Raw genomic sequence first — 17,038 nt, 5'->3', positions numbered from 1 at the left:
CCCCCCCCCGCCGCAGCTCCCGCCCCCCGCCCCGTCCGGCCGCCGAACCGTCCAGCCGCCGCCTGGGCCGGCAGGATGCTGGTGAAGGCGGAGGGCCCGGCGCCGGCGGCCGAGGACGAGCTGCGGCTGCTGGGCCTGGCCTCGCCCGCCCCGTCGCTGCCGTCGAGCGCCGAGGAGGAGGAGGAGGAGGAGGAGGAGGAGGAGGAGCTGCGGGCGGCCTCCCCGTCGCGGCCCGCCGAGGCGGCGGCCGGGCGGGGCCGGCGGCGGGCGGAGGGGAAGGCGCGGCGGGCGGGGCGGTCCCGCGGAGCCCCGCGGTCGGTGCGGACGGCGGAGACGGCGCAGCGCATCAAGCGGAGCCGGAGGCTGAAGGCCAACAACCGGGAGCGCAACCGCATGCACAACCTGAACGCGGCGCTGGACGCCCTCCGCGACGTGCTGCCCACCTTCCCCGAGGACGCCAAGCTCACCAAGATCGAGACCCTGCGCTTCGCTCACAACTACATCTGGGCGCTGACCGAGACCCTGCGGCTGGCCGGGGCGGGGAGGCTCGGCCCGGAGGCGGGGGCGGGAGGGCCCGGGGGGGGCCCCGCCGAGGGCAGCCCCTCGCCCGCGTCCTCCTGGAGCGGCGGCGCCGGCAGCCCCGCGCCCTCCGCCTCCCCCTACGCCTGCACTTTATCCCCCGCCAGCCCCGCCGGCTCCGCCTCGGACCCCGAGCACTGGCCGGGACGCTTCGCCCCGACGACGCTGCCCCGGCGCTGCTGCCTCTAGCCCGGCGCTCCCGGGGATGCTCCCTGTTTCCTCCCGGGGACGCTCCCCGCCCCCCGGGGATGCTCCCTCTGGGGATGCTCCTCCCGGGGATGCTCGCTATTTCCCCCCGGGGACGCTCCCCCCCCTCCGGGGATGCTCCCTCCGGGGACGCTCTTCCCGGGGATGCTCCCTGTTTCCCCCCGGGGATGCTCCCTCCACACCGGGGATGCTCCCCCCGGGGGTGCTCCACCCGGGGATGCTCTCACCCCGGGGATGCTCTGCTCGCGCCCCCCCCCCCCCCCCCCCCCCCCGGGGCTGCGGCATCTGCCCCGCCGCCCGGGGCGGGCTGTGGGAACGGCACCTGCCAAACCAAACCTCCCTCCCGCTCGCCGATCTGCACTTTGTCCCGTTTTCCCAGATCTGTCACCGGGGCTTTTGTGTGTCTCGCCCGCTCCCCCCCCCCCTTGCCATCTGTCCCTTATGATTTGTTGGGGGGGGGGAGGTTGGGGGGGGAGGTCGTCGTCGGCTGGGCGGGGAGGGGGGACGGGGACAACCCGACAAAAAAAGTAAATTGTTTCGTTAGAGGTCCAGGTTAGAAGTCATTGTATAATTTGTAGGCTTTGTGAGGGCTGAATGCAAGCGTGGAAATTTAGGCTGAACCCTCTCTCAAAAGAAAAAAATGTAGAGGGAAGGGGAGGGGAGGGGAAGGTGGGGGGGGGAAATGGGGAGGAAGGACCTCCTCATGCATTATTTATTTCGACCTTTAGGGGACGAGGAACTCCCCCCTTCTTTCAGGAGATTAAAAATAAATCAACAGACTGAAAACCTAAACAGACACGGAACATTACAGCGATCAGCCACACACGTGTTCACATTTATTTATTATAAAGAAAGATTTCATGGAAAATATGTATTTTTTTGTATAATTTACAGAGTTTATTCTAGTATGTATTTACAGCTGCAGAGCAAAGGGATTGTTCTTGTGATAAAATATAAATAAAAATCTCTAATTTTCGTAACTCGGGGGTTGCTGCTCTTTCTGCTTGACATGCCGTCTGCTGGGAGCGATGGGGCTGAGGTCCGGGGCCTGTCCTCGCCTCCGGTGAGACCGGGGGCTGCCTGCGCCCGTGGGCCCCCATGGTGACAAAACGCCGCTCGCATGGTGCCCTGGTGACAGCTTCGTCTTCAGGCAGGAGCGCAGCAGAGCGAGGGGTTCGGGGAGCCAGTGGGGTCTCCGACAGGCTGGTGGACGTTTTCACTCCTAAAACTTCCTTGGGCTTCTTAAAAGAAAACCCCATTTTTCTGCAGAAAAAGAACTAGACTCAACGCTCGGGGCTGTCAGCTTAGTCCCAGGGTGGGGCTGGAGGGGGGCAGTCCTTGGGCGAAAAGCTGCTCTGGGAGAAGTGGATCCAAACCGAGAAAAATCTCAGATCTTCCCAGCCAAGTGATGCCTCAGACTGGTTCTAGAGGGGACGGGCCCCGTCAGAAACACGCGCATCACTCGGCCTCCGCGCCCTCATGGCATTTCGTTCCTGTTCTTGGGTTCCGCATGTGGCTGATGACATCGTGAAGGAAAACAGCATTAAGCATGGTGCGTGTATATATATACACATATATATATTTATACAAGTTTGGTGGGAGTTTACTGCTCTTTTACTTGGTATGGAAGGTGCTGCGCAGCAAAAGCGTGATGGATGGATAAACTATTTATCGCACTTCCTCCGGCTGACGGCTCCCAGATTTCGCAGAGTAGGCCGTAGGGAATAAATGTTATGGAGAAAAAAAAAATTTATGGGTTTTAAGACTCAGAATTTCCTTTCTCTCTCTGAGGGAAGGAGGAAACCCAAGTCTTGGGCAAGTCCCAGGGGTTGGGGTCGATGGCTCCGAGCACCCCTCGGCCGCCCCAGGGGACCGCACACTGCACACGGCTGGGGACATCGCCACGGCAGGGGGATGCTGGAGGCCACCAAGGCCCTTCAGTCATCACCCCCACGTGCCTGGGAGCACTTTGTGACTTCTGGGTACAAACACCTGGAAATCATTAAAAACCAGCGGAGGTGCCTGAATGTATTAATTAAATAAAACGCACAGCACATGAATCCCCCCTGGTGCCCCCTGGAGCCTGGGAGTGTGAAACTCAGTCCTTGGAGCGACGTCCCCAAAAGGGGAGGGGGGAGGGTGAAGAGAAAAAAAAAACCAACCCAAATTGTGTGAAAAGAGAATTAGTGAAATTAGGTTAGGCCAATAAAACACGCGGGGGTTCGCCCCCCCGGCCCCGCAGCCTCGGGCGAGCAGCGCTATCTAGCCTGATCTATTGTTTCCCCCCCTGGCAGGGGGGTTATTGTGTGATAAATAATTCCTTAAAAAAAAAGTGGGCGCATTTGCATAATCACTGCTTTGATGTGGCCAGCAAGATGAAGCTGTGTCCCCCCAAATCTGCCACGGGCCAGAAGGAACAAAACAAGAGGGAGCTTTTCAATCCGCTGGCAGTGTGTGGGGCAGCCTGTCGGGAGCGGGTTTTTTCACTCTCGCTCTCTTTTAACGACCCCCTTCTAATGATTAAACTCCAGGAATGCCAAAAAGAAGGCTAGCGCCTCGCTCGCCCTCTCCGTCTTTTCTGGTCGGGCCTCATTGTCCTTTGCGATTTCTCTCCCGCTTTTAAGAGGTGCTGGAGTAGGTGCCTTCGGCTCTTCAAAAGGCCGGGCTGGATGGGATGCGCTTCTGCTCTCTCGCTGGCGAGCCACGCAGGAGCGGGAGGGATGTCCCCGGTGGCTCAGCACCGGGATGCTCCCTCCGCGGTCCTCGGGGAGGGACGCTGCTTCTTGCCAGGTCCATCATCCTGGAGGTACTGTCATAGACCCCGTCAGTGGGAGCGTCCCCCGTCCCACCGGGGCTATGGCGACAGGAACCACCGTGGGAAAAAGCGCATGTAGCGTTGGAGGATGGAGCGGGGAGGTTTGGGAGAGGGATCTTCTAGCAGGGTTCGGGGTGGGAGCCACGCAGGCCGAACCTTCCCTGGTCCCCAGGCAGGGCTGCTGGCATGGCTGGGCTCAGCTGGAGATGCCCTCGAAGGAGACGGGCCCGAGCGGCAGCACGGGCAAAAGATGAGCCAGAGAGGCTGGATTTGTTGCCTAACCCATTCACCTGCATCCCAATTTTTCCTTTGAATGCGGCCAAAAGAGTTTGTTTCCCTCTTTCTTCACTCTAAGCTTGAAAGAGTTTGTCTCCCTCTTTCCATTTTTCTTTTATTTCCCTCTGTTCTCTCAGAGGACCGATTTTTGGAGGTGATGGGAAGCTCCAGACCCGACTGGAACTGCCGCTCCCCAGAGCGTTGGGAAATTGGCCCACAGCTCCAGCAACAATTACAGAGAACTTGGAAGTGGACCGGGGGATGCGGGATGGGAAAGCATCTCTTCAGATGGAACACAAAACCAGGGGGAGGTTTCCATGGCAGCACCTCACCATAAAAAAAATGTGGTTATGATCCTTCTGTGTATTGTATTTTGGCATAAAAGCTCCTCCGCGCCGTCAGAGCTGGAGGGGCAGCTCTATGGCCCCCGAGGGGGTTTACAGCCCTCCTTGGCATAAGAATAGCGACAAGAAGCCAAACTAGTGCCGGTGTGACAGCAGCCGCACCCCAAGGGCTCGCGCTTGCTTGCTTTCATGTCAGACATAAATCTTTCGATGTATCGCCAGCATTAAACAGAGCGGTCCCCACACAGCCCTCAGCTGATTTTAAGCGCAGCTTTCGCCCTCCCTCCGAGGCGAAGAGCTATGAGCCGAGGCAGAGAGCTGGCCTTTCGGGCTCGGGCACCTCGCTGCTGAGACCCTGGATGCTCACCGAGACTCAAACGAAGGCAGAAGACCTGGGAGGCCTTTAAATTCAGCTTGAGTAGCTTTCTAGGTAAATCTGAAGGCATTTAGGCCCAGCGTGAAGGGTCTAGCTGAAAAACCAAGCTTCCTAAAGCCTTAATTCAGGTGCCTCGGGTTGGGGTTCAGGGTCCGTCGCTCGCCAGGTTTTGCTGATTAAATGATTTTGTGGTCACAGTGGTGCTTGGGTTTCCCGATGGTGAAGAAGTAACACTGGTGTGCTGGGAACCAAGGACCTGAGGGTTCACCTGCTATGGGGGGGGCATCCTGCGGTGCGCTCTGACAGCCCTGTTATTGAAATGTATATGACATTAAGTGATTAAGCACACACTGGCTGCTTTTTTTAACACTGGATACATCAGCTATTGCATAATGTTGTTTTATCTGATAGGACTGATCAGCTGGGATATTGAGCAGTTACACCTTTTCTGACTTTGGTAGGAAAGCATGCATGCAGCTTAAAGAAATGGAAAGGGAGCCCATCCCAAAACATTTGTGAAACAGATTTTTGTCTACGAAAGGGCATACGCTTCTCTGCAGATGAAAAGCAAGTTCCCACGCAATCTTGGTGTTGCTGCCTGGCGTCCCGGGCCAGACATTTGGCTGACAGTCTCCAGCCCAGCCGTGCCCTGCCTCTGTGTCCCCCCTCTGTCCTTTAACTCCCTCCCAACTCTCTCGTCTCCGTCACAGGGAAGGCAAGTTCAGCCCTTCGCCGCTTCAGGCGGAGGACGGTCCGTGGGGCTCGCCTTCCCACAGCCTCGCCTCAGGCTCCAGCTTTCCCCACAGATTGGGGTGGGTTTTTTGCATTTCACCGCTGTCTCCCTGGGGACTCGACCTCTCACCGGTTTCATTTGCTTGCTTTTTGCATAGCGGGGCTAGCTCTCAAATTTCGGGCTCATGCTCTTCAGATCAGCGTCTCATCGCCTCTTCTCACTGAATTGATTTGATGCCATCAAATACACCAACAGCTTTTAAGCTCTACAAAAAGAAAAACCAAGCCACCTTTTGGTTTTCAGGCTGCTTTAGAAGTATTGCAGAGCAGCTGCTGGGGGAAAGGCCGTTGCCGTTTCCGTTCCCAGCAGCGCTGAGCTCCCCCGGGCTCCAAGGGTCCTGTTGCCCACCCTTACCCTCTCTGGTTTGCTTTTACCATCTGCAGGTCCTGTTCCCACAGCCACCTCGCTGCACCCCGACTGATGCAGTGGGAACGAGAAGGAGGGGAGGGGGTTTTTCAGCACCCATGGGAGTGTGGTTTGGGGCCCGGGGGCTTGTGGAGCTGGCAGCAGGGCTGCTCACCGGGGAGGGGGACCAGCACCCCGTGGCACAAGCCATGAGCAGCAGCTGCTGCTCCGACCATCAGGTGAGGGGAGGTACCAGGGGTCCGGGAGCCCCCCAGGGAGGGTGATGCTGCCCATCCTGCCCAGGGGGCTGCAGGTGGCTGGGGAAAGTCTGGGTTTGTGCCCGGCTTGCTCTCCCCGCGATGCTCTCACGGAACAAGACGGGATGGGTGTCCTCCAGGCACCCGAGGACGGGGGAGGCAGGAGAAGCGAGGAGGGTTAAGGGGTGGCAGAGAGGGTCACAGCCCTGGTGGGTGTACTTGGCGGGCAGGAAGGGCTCGGGGGGTGCATGTGAGCCTGGCGTCGCCGAAGGGGCTGCGCATCTGCAGGGGATACCGGTGCTCCCGGCCACGCTGGCAGCAGCGCATCCCAGTCTCACGCAGCCACATCGGCCCCGAGGGACTCGGCTGCCCGGGGAGCCTGGCAAGGTGCTCACCCAGTTTAATTCAGGGAAGGGACCAGAGCCATATCGTGGGTCCCACCCCTGCTACACAATGTGAGTGCTTGGATCCCCCAGCTTTGCAGCCCAGTTTCTGGACCCCCAGCTTTGCAGCCAGGTCCCTGGACCTCCGGCTTTGCTGCCCAGTTCCTGGACCTCCCCAGCTTTGCAGCCTGGCCCCTGATCCCCCCCCAGCTTTGCAGTGGAAGTTGGGGCGCTGCTTTGCTTGGCGGCAGTCAAGCCCTTGCGACCTGCTGGCCCCCCCCCCGGCTCGTCCCGCAAGCTGCTCTCTCTGCCTGGGGAGGACACCCTGAGCGTTCACCAGGGATGTCAACAGGCCGTCTGCTTCCCTGCGCCGCAGTAATCAGATAAACTCAGCGTGAAGGAATAAAAGTGAGCCCGGAGCAAGGCTAACGGTGACATGAAACTAAGCCAGGGTTTTCCAGGGCAGGCTGGAAAGCTGAGTGGGAGAGGCTGCCCCAGCAGCAAGCAGCTCCGGGTGAATGTAAAACAGTAATTCATGATTTTGGGCACCCTGGGGTCACACACAGGGTAAAGAGCCACCAGAGACTTTGCGGGGTTCTGCAGAGGCGTAGCGATGGGGGGGGGTCACAATTTAGCCCTTGGAGGGTGATTCGTACACACCAAATCCTGTCAGGGCTTGGACATCACCACATTGTGCGTTTATTATGTGTGGATTTGGCCCAGGCAGCCCAAATACCCATATCTTACAGGCAAAAAAACCATCTCAAGCCCCCATCTTTTATATAGTAATTGTAGCGCTGCAGGCCACCTGCACAAAGCGAAATCCTGGTGGGAGTGGTTTCTTTTACCTGGTATAGGTTGTTGTCTTACTACAGGGCCAAATCTTAAAGTTTAAGACAGACTCTTTTGCTCTGACAAGCTGACTGATACCTTCAGCTTCAGGACATATCCTGCCTCCAGCCTACGATGCTGCAACATTTGTGCAGGTCCAGCAAACCTCTGGCAACCTTCTCATCCCTGTGACTTCTTGTTCCAAATTCAGATTTCTGATTAAAGACAGGGAGTAATCTTGCAATGCTAGGATTTAAAATAAAGCCTTTAAAAATTGGTTGGGGAAAAAAAAAAGATTCTTCGGACTGCTGTCTGTGATGGAGGGTCACTCGGCGCTTCGCAGCGGCCGGCAGCGTGTGGGGAGAGGGAATACGGACAGTGCCGGGGTGGCTGCGACACACAGCCGTCCCCTTTCCCTCGCCTGCCCTCCCCCTCCTTTTATTAAAAAGAAGAGAGACTGGACCAAAGCTGATGGCATATTTACCTTCATGAGTTTTAAAAAAAGTTAATTACTGCTTGGAGCAAGTCGGTATGGCTGTCCTGAGCTGTCTTTTATTAGTAGTCGCCTTCATTAATTTCCCTCGCTGGATTTGCTGCTAATAGCCGCCCGGTCCCGGGCAGCACAAAGCAGCATCTGTGCCATTGAGCAGAAAAGCGGGAGTCAGGCAAAGGGGGGCACTGGGAGGGGGCGACGCCGTTTGCAAATCAACCTCCATTAACGTGATGGCCTGCTCAGAGGGGACGGCAGCCCCGGTAGCCCGCGCGGCAGTTTGGGCTTCGCTTGGCTGTTACGGAGGGTAACCAGCCAGGGTTACCCAGCCCTGTGTCAGCGGGGCTGCCCGGGCACCCCCTCGATGGAGAGGGCAAGCGGGAAGGGGGCCCTGCAATAACCAAATAATTAGTAACTTGGCATCTTGTTGATGAACGATAGGCTCCGTCTCGAGAATCGCCTGGCAGAGGCGTTTTCTGATGAAATGATGGGATTAAGTTGTGTCTGGAGGGTCGCCGGGCCGGAGGCGCCACGGGCTGCGGCGAGCCGGGGCAGCGGGCGGCTGCGGAGGCCGCCAGCCCCATCTGCTCCCGCTCTGCGGAGGGACACGGGGGATGATTTCATCCAAGTGGAAAAAAAGCGGAGAGCGGAGCGAGCGGCATGCTGCTGCGGCTGGGCCGTCCCGGGCTTCCCCGCAGGGCTGCGGAGCGCAGCGGGCACCGGTGCCGGGGCCTCTCTCCGCGGCAGCAGGTGACAGTGGCACTTCTTGTCGACGCTTTGCTGCAAATACCCCCATCCTGGTTGTTCCAACGGTCGCAACAGCGTGTCACACCGCCTGTAAACAGCGTGCTTTCCCCAGCACACGTGCGGTGCCCAGGGACGCAGCTGCGTGCGCCCGCTTTCCCTGCCCCCGGGGGCTACCCCAGCAGCGGCGGGGACCCCCACAGCTCTTCCAGCCGCGGGGCAGGGAAAACTCCTGTGCTGGGTGCCGGTCCCATGCTTGGCAGAGCAATGCTACCAAGCCACAGGGTGGAACGAGATCGCCGAGGGGGCTGGTGCTGCTGTGCTCAGCGCCAGCACTGAATCTCGCCGAGCAGTGGAGCTCTGGCAGCGGGGGCTGCCTTCCTGAGCTTGCTCACGGGGAGCTTTCCCCTCAGCGCCCACGAACAGCTCTTTCTGGTGAAGGACCGATGCCTCAGTCCAGCAGCTGGGCTCTCGGGGCAGCTAACGCCGGGTTGGCGGCGGCAGGGAGGTGCTGCCTCACAGTTGGAGGGGTCAGCCCGCGCCCGCTCTCCGCTGGCCTTGGTGGCCCAGGGTGCTGCTGACGCGGAGGAAGAGGGACGGAGGCAAGCCCAGCTCGGCCTCACGTCGTCGGAATAGCCCAGGGTCTGCCTTTTACACGGCATATTTTGTAAGAGAAGTTCCCCAAAGTGCTTCACACTGACGCTGGGTACTGGCAAAAGAGTGAGAAGATTACCCTGCCTGCAGTTAACAGGCATTAGTTGCACCAACTGCTGTCCTCTTGATACCAAATTTACTAACTCCTCTGCGTGAGTACACGACACACAGCAAACAAGACCACTGCCTTTCACCTGGATACCTGCAGAAAGGTAAGGGGGAAAAACCCCTTCAGCCCAGTATTTTCCCTGAAGGAGAGGAAAGTGTGTCACCATCTTGTCGAGAGCGGGACGGTTTTGAGCCCGACTTACTGCAACACTTACGCTGGGTGTAAACTCCCGTCCTTGAGGTGGCTGCTTTAGCCAAGAGGAGGCAATGTTTCTTCAGACTTCATGTCCCCACAGTTAACAACAATATTTCGCTGTACCAGAACAACAGGGTTTCGCTCACTTTGTGGAGACCACAGGGTGACTGGCTCTTCATGGTCATACCGAGCTCTGATGTTGGACTTCGCAGTGTGTTATAAATAATCAAGCCCAAAAAACACCCTTGGTAGCAAGTTACTTAATACAAAAAAATTGAATTTCTCAAAAAAAAGAAAAGTATTCTCTAAGTCTCAGGTCGTTCAAACGGCTTTCTTCTGAAACCAGAGGAAACAGCAGAACAGCAATTTTTGTGGTCAGTGGCTCTAAGATGAAACTTCCAGACAAAACATTGAATGCTCCATCATAAGTCTGACTCAACTATTTATCTCCCCTAATAATCACCTATTTATACCACAAATATGAACCAACAATTTAAGTTCTGTGTGTTTTGGACCATGCACATGCCTGAGTTCTCCAGGCGATGAGGGTATAGAGCACATTAATCCAGGATTTCCAGTATCCAAGCCCTGGATGAAGACAGAGTGTCTGCATTTGTGAAGGACTGATACCTCTGAATGTGTGCCCAAGCCTGTAAAGAGTTAAGACCAATAGAAGCTATGGGGTTAAATATGATGATGTGGGTTTTAACAGGGCACTGGACAAACTGATACTCAATACTAACTTTTAACTCTGAGTAGCCGTAACTTTGGCTGAGATGCTAAAACATAAGCTATGAACCAACAAAAGAAATCAGCTGCTAAATGCAAATACTAGGAAGAAATCAGAATATTAAAATTTCCCACAGATCGATTTATTCAGGAGCATACCTGAGTTCGTGGGTTTTTTCTTTCTTTGAACAAGAGGCATAAGCTGGAAAAGGCATTGCTTCTCAGGGGTCTCGAAACCGCATGTGCAACTACAGCAGCCACCGCAGGGCCGGCTGTTGGCAGCGCATGAGGACACTTTGTTCTGCAGAGACTGTCCGGGAGGTTTTGTTTTGCTTTTAATTGTCTCTATAGAGAAGGGAAAGCCTCTGCAGAGAGGCTTTAACACAGCATCTCTGCTGCCTATTAATTCCCGAGATCTTGCTAACTAGCTTTGTTTCCTCTTTCGAGTTCGGCGCTCTTTTTGCCGGAGCACGAAGCTATGTATGCACAGTGTTTGTCACTTGGTTAAAGCCAGCATTTCCCTACTGCTGCAGACAAGGCCGTCCTTTATTGGCTGCAGAACAAGATAACGGACTTAATCTTCCCAGTAACACGTGAGTTTTCATGTATCACTTTAATCTGCGAAACACTGGGGCCGAGTGTACCGTCACATGCCGATTTTACTTTTCTATGAGCGAGTGACTCCCCGGCTCAATGATGGATTGTTTGCTCGCTCTTAACAACAGTCAAGATGGTGAATGCCCCGGGGTGATAGACAGTGTGCAATGGGAACGGCAGCAAATCTGATGGCCCAGTTCAAGTTCACCTGACAAAGCTGAAGCAGTCTGCAAGCAGCATTCGAGAAAGGATTATTCACACTAGCATTATATTTTTGAATGCATTTTTCTTCCTGCGCAGCTGCCCAGCTCCCCAACACTGAAGGTTTATGCACCATAATAAAGAGATTTAATTTTTTTTTTCTCTTCCTTCTCTCTCTTTACACCTAGTTCTAATCGGGCAGTGCAGCAATAGGGCATCTTTCCAAACAACTCGGCGCAAACATCACCTAGAAAACAATAACATTGCTAAAAAGCAGGAACAAAAGCCTAAAAATCTCTGCTGGCTGCAGAAACAAAAGCGGATGGTTTTGTTAAAGCTCACTCTCTGTCGGGGACCCATCTTTTTGTGGAAGTTTGATGCTGTGTTCCCTTTCTCATCAGGAAAAATCTCTCCAAAAAAAACAAACCCAGCCTTTGAGCTTGGGGGGCAGTGGGATGTCAGGGCTTTGGAGGAGAAGAGGAGAATTTGAAACAAAGGCAGCTTTTCACTGATGGAGTGGGAAAGCTACCCACCATTTTTCAAGTTAAGAACCCCGTAATACACGTGGGAGTCTGCCTGCGTATGCATGCGCACACACACATTCTGGAGGTACTGGCATGGTCTTGGAGGAGTAAAATCAAGGGCTCACCATAGTTTCTTTTGGCTGGGGAGGCAGCGACAAATGTTAGCTCCAGTCCTGTGTGTTATTCCAGTCGTATGTGGCACTGTTAAGGGGAACACATAACGGTTGCTTAAAATTCCCCAGAAGTACGTTTTCTGCCTGCCAGTTAGGCTAGGAACACCAGGAAAGATATGCTGTAAGAACGTAAGATCACTTTCCTTCTCCTGTAGAATAGAAAATGAGCTAAAACCTGTAGATGCAAAGATATGCTCTCTGCTTTTAATCAAAATCTGCAACGCATCTCTGACAGAGGCTGAAACAAGCAGCCCGTGCAGGTTAATCACCCATCGGAAATGAAGGTTGAAGCCCACTCATCCTGGCCAGGTAACTCATTAAAAGCCTGTCCACAGTAGATGTAAGATGGACAGTTGAATTTTCTAGGACAAAATGTATTAGTCAGCATATTTGATTTGAAAATGCTTCTTTCATCATAGTCTGAATTTGAATAATATTGCCAACAGGTTGTGTGGTGGTTTGTGTTTTTTTTTTTATTTCAACCAGACACTCCAGTTGGCTTAATTCAGCACTGAAAGGGCATAGCATTTTGTGTGAGGAGCTCCCATCCCTTCTTTTTTATGGCTGTTTTCTCTACAGCATATGTATACATTATCAGACCATGTCAGCAGGTTTGACCCTCTTCAGCTAACCAGCCTGTGCGAGAGGAAAAAAATAAGATTTCAGCTGTTTGGCTAGAATTCACAAAGTTGGGAGGGCTTTGCTTTCCTCTGCATGCTTCTGAAATTTACTGTGACGGAGTAACTCTATCCGTTGGGTCCCTCGGAGGTAGGTGACTGGTCATCAGTACGTGAATTGCTGTAGGTGGCGAAGGAGGTCACAGGAATGAATTGCAAGCTTTAGTTTAAAAAACCCACCCAACAAAACAAGAACCCCACCCCTCAAAAAAACCTTGTTTCATAAAAAGCAAAAGGCTGCAGCTGCCTCTAACCCAGGCAGGCACTACCAAAGCATGTGGCCAGCATACATGCCACGGGCTGTTCAGTCCTGGTGTTAAAAATCAGGGGCTCTCCGAGTATGCTCGATAATAACCACAAACAATAACAGTTACAGGACTAAGCTGCAGCAGTTCACATGTGTGATAGTAAAGTGTGTTCCCAGCACAGACGGAGTTGTCAGGAAACCCCCCATTGTGTAGGTACAAATTTAGTCTTCGGCTGTATGAGCAGAGCGGGATGGGGGGATCAGGGTCTTGTGGTGGGGCTGTTGGTAGGGGCAGAAAAATAGATCGCTTAAAATATTATTGGACATCTCTTTTATCTTCATAAATGTGTTTTCTGGGATGCGCCAGAATAGCAGCCGGCTGGAAGCTCTGCAGGCTGTGCCTCCACCAGCACTGAGGCACAGCCCATCGGACGTGTTGTCCTTGCTATTGGCAGAAAACTGCAAGTCTTCTCTGCCTGCTGCTGTTGGGGATTTGGCTGAGAAAGGCCTCGCTTCCCCTGGACACCTTCCACCTCGCAGCTCTGTGAGGCTGGACGACAGAGGCTCAAAGGGAGGGGGTGCTTCACCTGCCTGGTTGGAACCATAACTGGCACAGAGGCCACTTACTCTGTGCTTATCAGACGCCGGACTCCCCCCAGCACTGCTCCTTCATACAAGCAGCTACACTCATGTCCAGTGAGACCACTGGTGGGAATTAGTTATAGAATTGGTCACCAAATCTGCGGTGCTCACGGCTTCATTATAAGCAGAAGAGATGTGCTGTCCTTAAGCGAGAACTGTTCTTCTCTTGGGAAAGTCTTCTGAGTGTTTGTTAAATGCAGCAGTCATAAATTATTAATGCAAAGCATCTCTTGGTTCAAGAACGCTATTTTTTCCTTGCAGAGCAGCAGAGTTTTCTTGGCTGTTACAGTTAAAGCTGTATTTCCACCTGTTTAGATGTTGTGTAGTCGCATATGCACATATACATACACAGCTCTGAAAGAAACTTTGTTATTTTTTAAGAAAACCAAAACATTACCATTTGTTCCCTGAGGCATTTATACAAGTTTCTGAAAATTTTACAGATCGTTCAAACACAACTCTCTGCTGCTGTCTCACTCCATCTCATATTCCATTTCCAAAGAGCAGATGGCGCCTGCTGCCCTCACTGGGCCTGAATGGATTAGAAGTTTATACAGTTTTGTAGCACACCTCTAGCTGAATTTGTGAGGCTCTTTTCTTACTCTCACGTTCTTCTGTTAATTCTTACAGATGACTATAATAACACAAGGTTCACATGGTACATAAGATGGTAACGTGGCATTACCAGCCTGGATGCAAAGACCAGAACTTGCCAAACTCGCGCAGGTAATGACTGACCCGACTTACATGGGTGTCACCTCATTGCCTCTGTGCTCACAAAGACAACCTGCTCCCAAAGGTGTGTAGGATAAAATACCGCCCAGCTTACGGGTCGCTCTTTGTGTGACTGTTTTGTGCGAGTCTACATTGACAGCTCTACTGAGGGTCTCGTTAACGAAAGGCAGCGACAGATTTCATTGCACTCCACGTGTTGGTTATTAAAGAAGTAATAAATTCCTTTCTTCCCAAAGTTGGAGTGTGAAACATCTTTGCTATTAAGAGAATGAATCTGTGGGTCTGTGAGGTAGATGAGGCCTTTCCCGTTACCTGTCACCCAACCTGTGGAAAAAAGGATACATCTTGGTATCAAACATCACACTCTTTGTACTATCGTACTTGGGACTTGGCACAGCCCACGCTCTGTTTATGTCACTTCAGTGATTCCCAGTTTGCACCTATGTCAGCAAAAGCAGAACCCGAAGAGGTACATAATGAATACTGAACGAAATTAATATCCCAAAGATACCTGTGTGCTAAAGGTTGAGCCTGAAAGGTTTTGTCCTTGGCTCTTAACCAAGGAGGTCAATTCTCCATTAGCTGAGTAGGGGACCTTTTTTCAGTCTTGACAAGTTTAGTAAGGAGGAAGTGTGATAAAACCCGCTGCCTCCTGTAGTGGTTCCCCTTCAGGTGGTTCCACAAGACACATCCTTGCAGACTGGCTTTAGCCTAACTGGATGAGGATGAATCCGTGGCATGAAGCTGTGGCACACTTGGGAGCATGCAGCTTACATGCTCTTGCTGTGATGCAGTGGAGGACAAGCATGCTGCTCATGGCAAAAACGCATCTGTGTGTACCTCCCTCACTTTACATCATCTAGAGACAGTACGTCCTTTATATAGCTTATTCTGCAACATGAGAGGGCACACAAGAAATTAAGTTCACTGTAATACAAACCTTGCAGATCAACAACAACATCTGTTCCATTGGAGAACTCATAGGAGAAATGGCCGTAGGCCAGACCGTACTCTGTGGCTTTGTACTCATTCTTTACTACCTTTGTGTTATTGGACAGCTTCACAAACTCCCCAAGGATGTAGGGCTCCACGCTCACACATCCTTTTATAATTCTGTCTTCCAGTATCTGAAAAGAGAGTGTTAACGACAGTCATGCAGAGATGTGAAAACAAGGATGCTAAAGCTCCTCTAACTGCAGTCTTGTCTTTTCCTCCTAGAACTTTTCATCATAAGATGGATGGAAAGAGTCTTCATGTCAACCCACTGCTGATTCAAAGCACAGGCTGTTTAGATGAGCAGCTCACACTTAACTAGAACAAAAGGTGGTATAAGATCCAACGCAATGTCATCCTGATGGGGCAAATTCCATGAGCAACAAATTCTAGAAATACCTAGTTTGTCCAGCAAATAGGAAACTTCTTTCAGAAGAATAAGCTAGAAAGCTGAAAAGATTTGGGTAAGCCTGCACCTGGTCCTTCTTCAGTGTGTAAATAACCAGTGGGAGAGTTTTGGGGTTTTTGCAGTCATTTCTATCTTCAGACACTTCTAAGTACTGATGCCAGACTCTCATTAGGCCTCATTAGCGAGTGGCATAGAGCCAGATCTAGTGCCAGAATGGCTAACAAAAATAGTAATATGCATAACACGCTATCATGTACCTACTCATAATGAAACGGTAAGTTCAGCGCTGTACTGTGGAGGGCAGCTCTCCATATTCAAAATATAAGTCACATGGAAAGTTAAGCATAAGAACAAAGAAAAGATCCTTTACTTTCCCGCCAGGGGCTGGATGTCAGCTTTAACCTATGTGCCAGGTCACCCAGACACGGCTCTTGCCTCTAACGATCAGGCTGGGTGCTGGCACAGCAGGGCCATTTCCTCGCGGCTTTGCATACTGTCCTCACCAACCACCACGCAGAAGAAAGAGGGCAGAAGCAAGAGCTGTCTTGGCTACAGTTACCTGAAGCACACAAGGCCAGCATGATCCGTGCATTAAGACTTGAGGGCACGTCTAACACAGCCTCCTCAAACTCCATGTGTTCAGAACCGAGTGGGCAAACTAGTGTCTCCCACGATCAAAAGTGGCTGTTGCTTTGGTTGAGTGCTGGGTATTCTAGCTGCTAGTTTATGTTTTCAGAAGAGGCTAACCCCAAAGTGCCTTTTCTTGAAACTTTTAGCTTCAGGCTCCTTGGTTTTCCAATGCACTCGAGAGAGAAATTCTCGTGACTTTGCTACCCCTTCCTCCCAGGCTCTCTCAGATAGCTCCACATCCCAGCCACCTCTCAGCCACTTCGTTCTTGTGGCACTCAGCAGCCCATCTCTGAGACTGGACCACAGGATGGAGGGACAGAAATGCTCCTCAGCGAGTGGTTGCTGATGGATCCATGGCCTCACTGAAGCTCATGGCCCTGGCAATTCCACCCGCCCACGTATGCTCAGCTGCAGGGAAGGCAACAGGCACTCCCTTTTCATGACTGAGTACGGCCCACGCAGGTGGAGAGATACAGGTTGTGCTGTCAGGGACAAGCAGAAAAGGAGCAGTCTGTAGAGCACTGGATCAGAGGTGAGGTTGCGCCAGCAAGTTCATTGAACTGTGGTTTAAAGGCATCCGTGGTTTAAAGGTGTCCTATTCTATGCTAAGGGGCTGTTACTGAGGCAAACAGCTTTTTGTGATAGCCATTTGAAGGATGACTTGAGCTGCCAGTGGGATCTGGCCATGAAAAATGCAGGTCTCCCTAAGGGTAAGGATTCCTATTGCCTCTGCAAAAGGCATGGAAGTGTCTCAGGGGAACACTGCACAATTCTGATCATCAATATTTAAGAACTGTGAATTCAAAGTAGAACAGGGTCAGAGCTTCACAGATGAACAGGGGAAGAGAGCGCTGTATATTGCAGTGACACTAAGCCGAGCTTGGCTTCCCTAGTCTAGAGAACAGAGGCTATGAGGGGATGTTACTGCTGCTCCTTCCTTAAATCCAGGCCTCAAAGAAGTTTCAAGAAAGACAATAAATACAAATTGACTGATTTTCAGTTAAAAAATAGCAGAAATTATCCAGACATGAAGAGAGCAGCTCTCGAACTACTTCTTACAGGAAACAATGAAGGTTAAAACAT

The 17,038-nt window shown here is 52.5% G+C and overlaps 2 protein-coding genes across 11 annotated transcripts in view; one reads left to right on the top strand and one right to left on the bottom strand.

The window, feature by feature from the left end:
- Positions 1–75: 75 nt before the first annotated feature.
- NEUROG2 (neurogenin 2) lies at positions 76–768 on the top strand. The gene has a single exon (XM_075422092.1). It carries the CDS (start codon positions 76–78, stop codon positions 766–768), a length of 693 nt encoding a protein of 230 aa, XP_075278207.1.
- A 9,566-nt stretch (positions 769–10,334) lies between these two features.
- Positions 10,335–17,038, bottom strand: part of ALPK1 (alpha kinase 1) — a 52,216-nt gene continuing 45,512 nt past the window's right edge. For all 10 annotated transcript variants that reach the window (XM_075420861.1, XM_075420867.1, XM_075420864.1 and 7 more), the window contains 2 exons: positions 14,864–15,050; positions 10,335–14,247 (listed from right to left, as the gene is read on the bottom strand). In XM_075420861.1, the coding sequence (XP_075276976.1) occupies positions 14,051–14,247; positions 14,864–15,050 (384 nt within the window). In that variant the 3' untranslated portion in view covers positions 10,335–14,050. The remainder of the gene's footprint in view (positions 14,248–14,863; positions 15,051–17,038) is intronic.

This window comes from Opisthocomus hoazin, chromosome 5 (genome assembly GCF_030867145.1).
Source record: "Opisthocomus hoazin isolate bOpiHoa1 chromosome 5, bOpiHoa1.hap1, whole genome shotgun sequence".
In the NCBI taxonomy this organism is placed as follows: domain Eukaryota; kingdom Metazoa; phylum Chordata; class Aves; order Opisthocomiformes; family Opisthocomidae; genus Opisthocomus; species Opisthocomus hoazin.
This window is presented reverse-complemented; position numbering and strand designations above follow the sequence as displayed.

What these genes read in the sequence shown, in the direction of transcription:
- NEUROG2 (XM_075422092.1), top strand. Translation starts at nt 76, where the DNA reads ATGCTGGTGAAGGCGGAGGGCCCGGCGCCGGCGGCCGAGGACGAGCTG.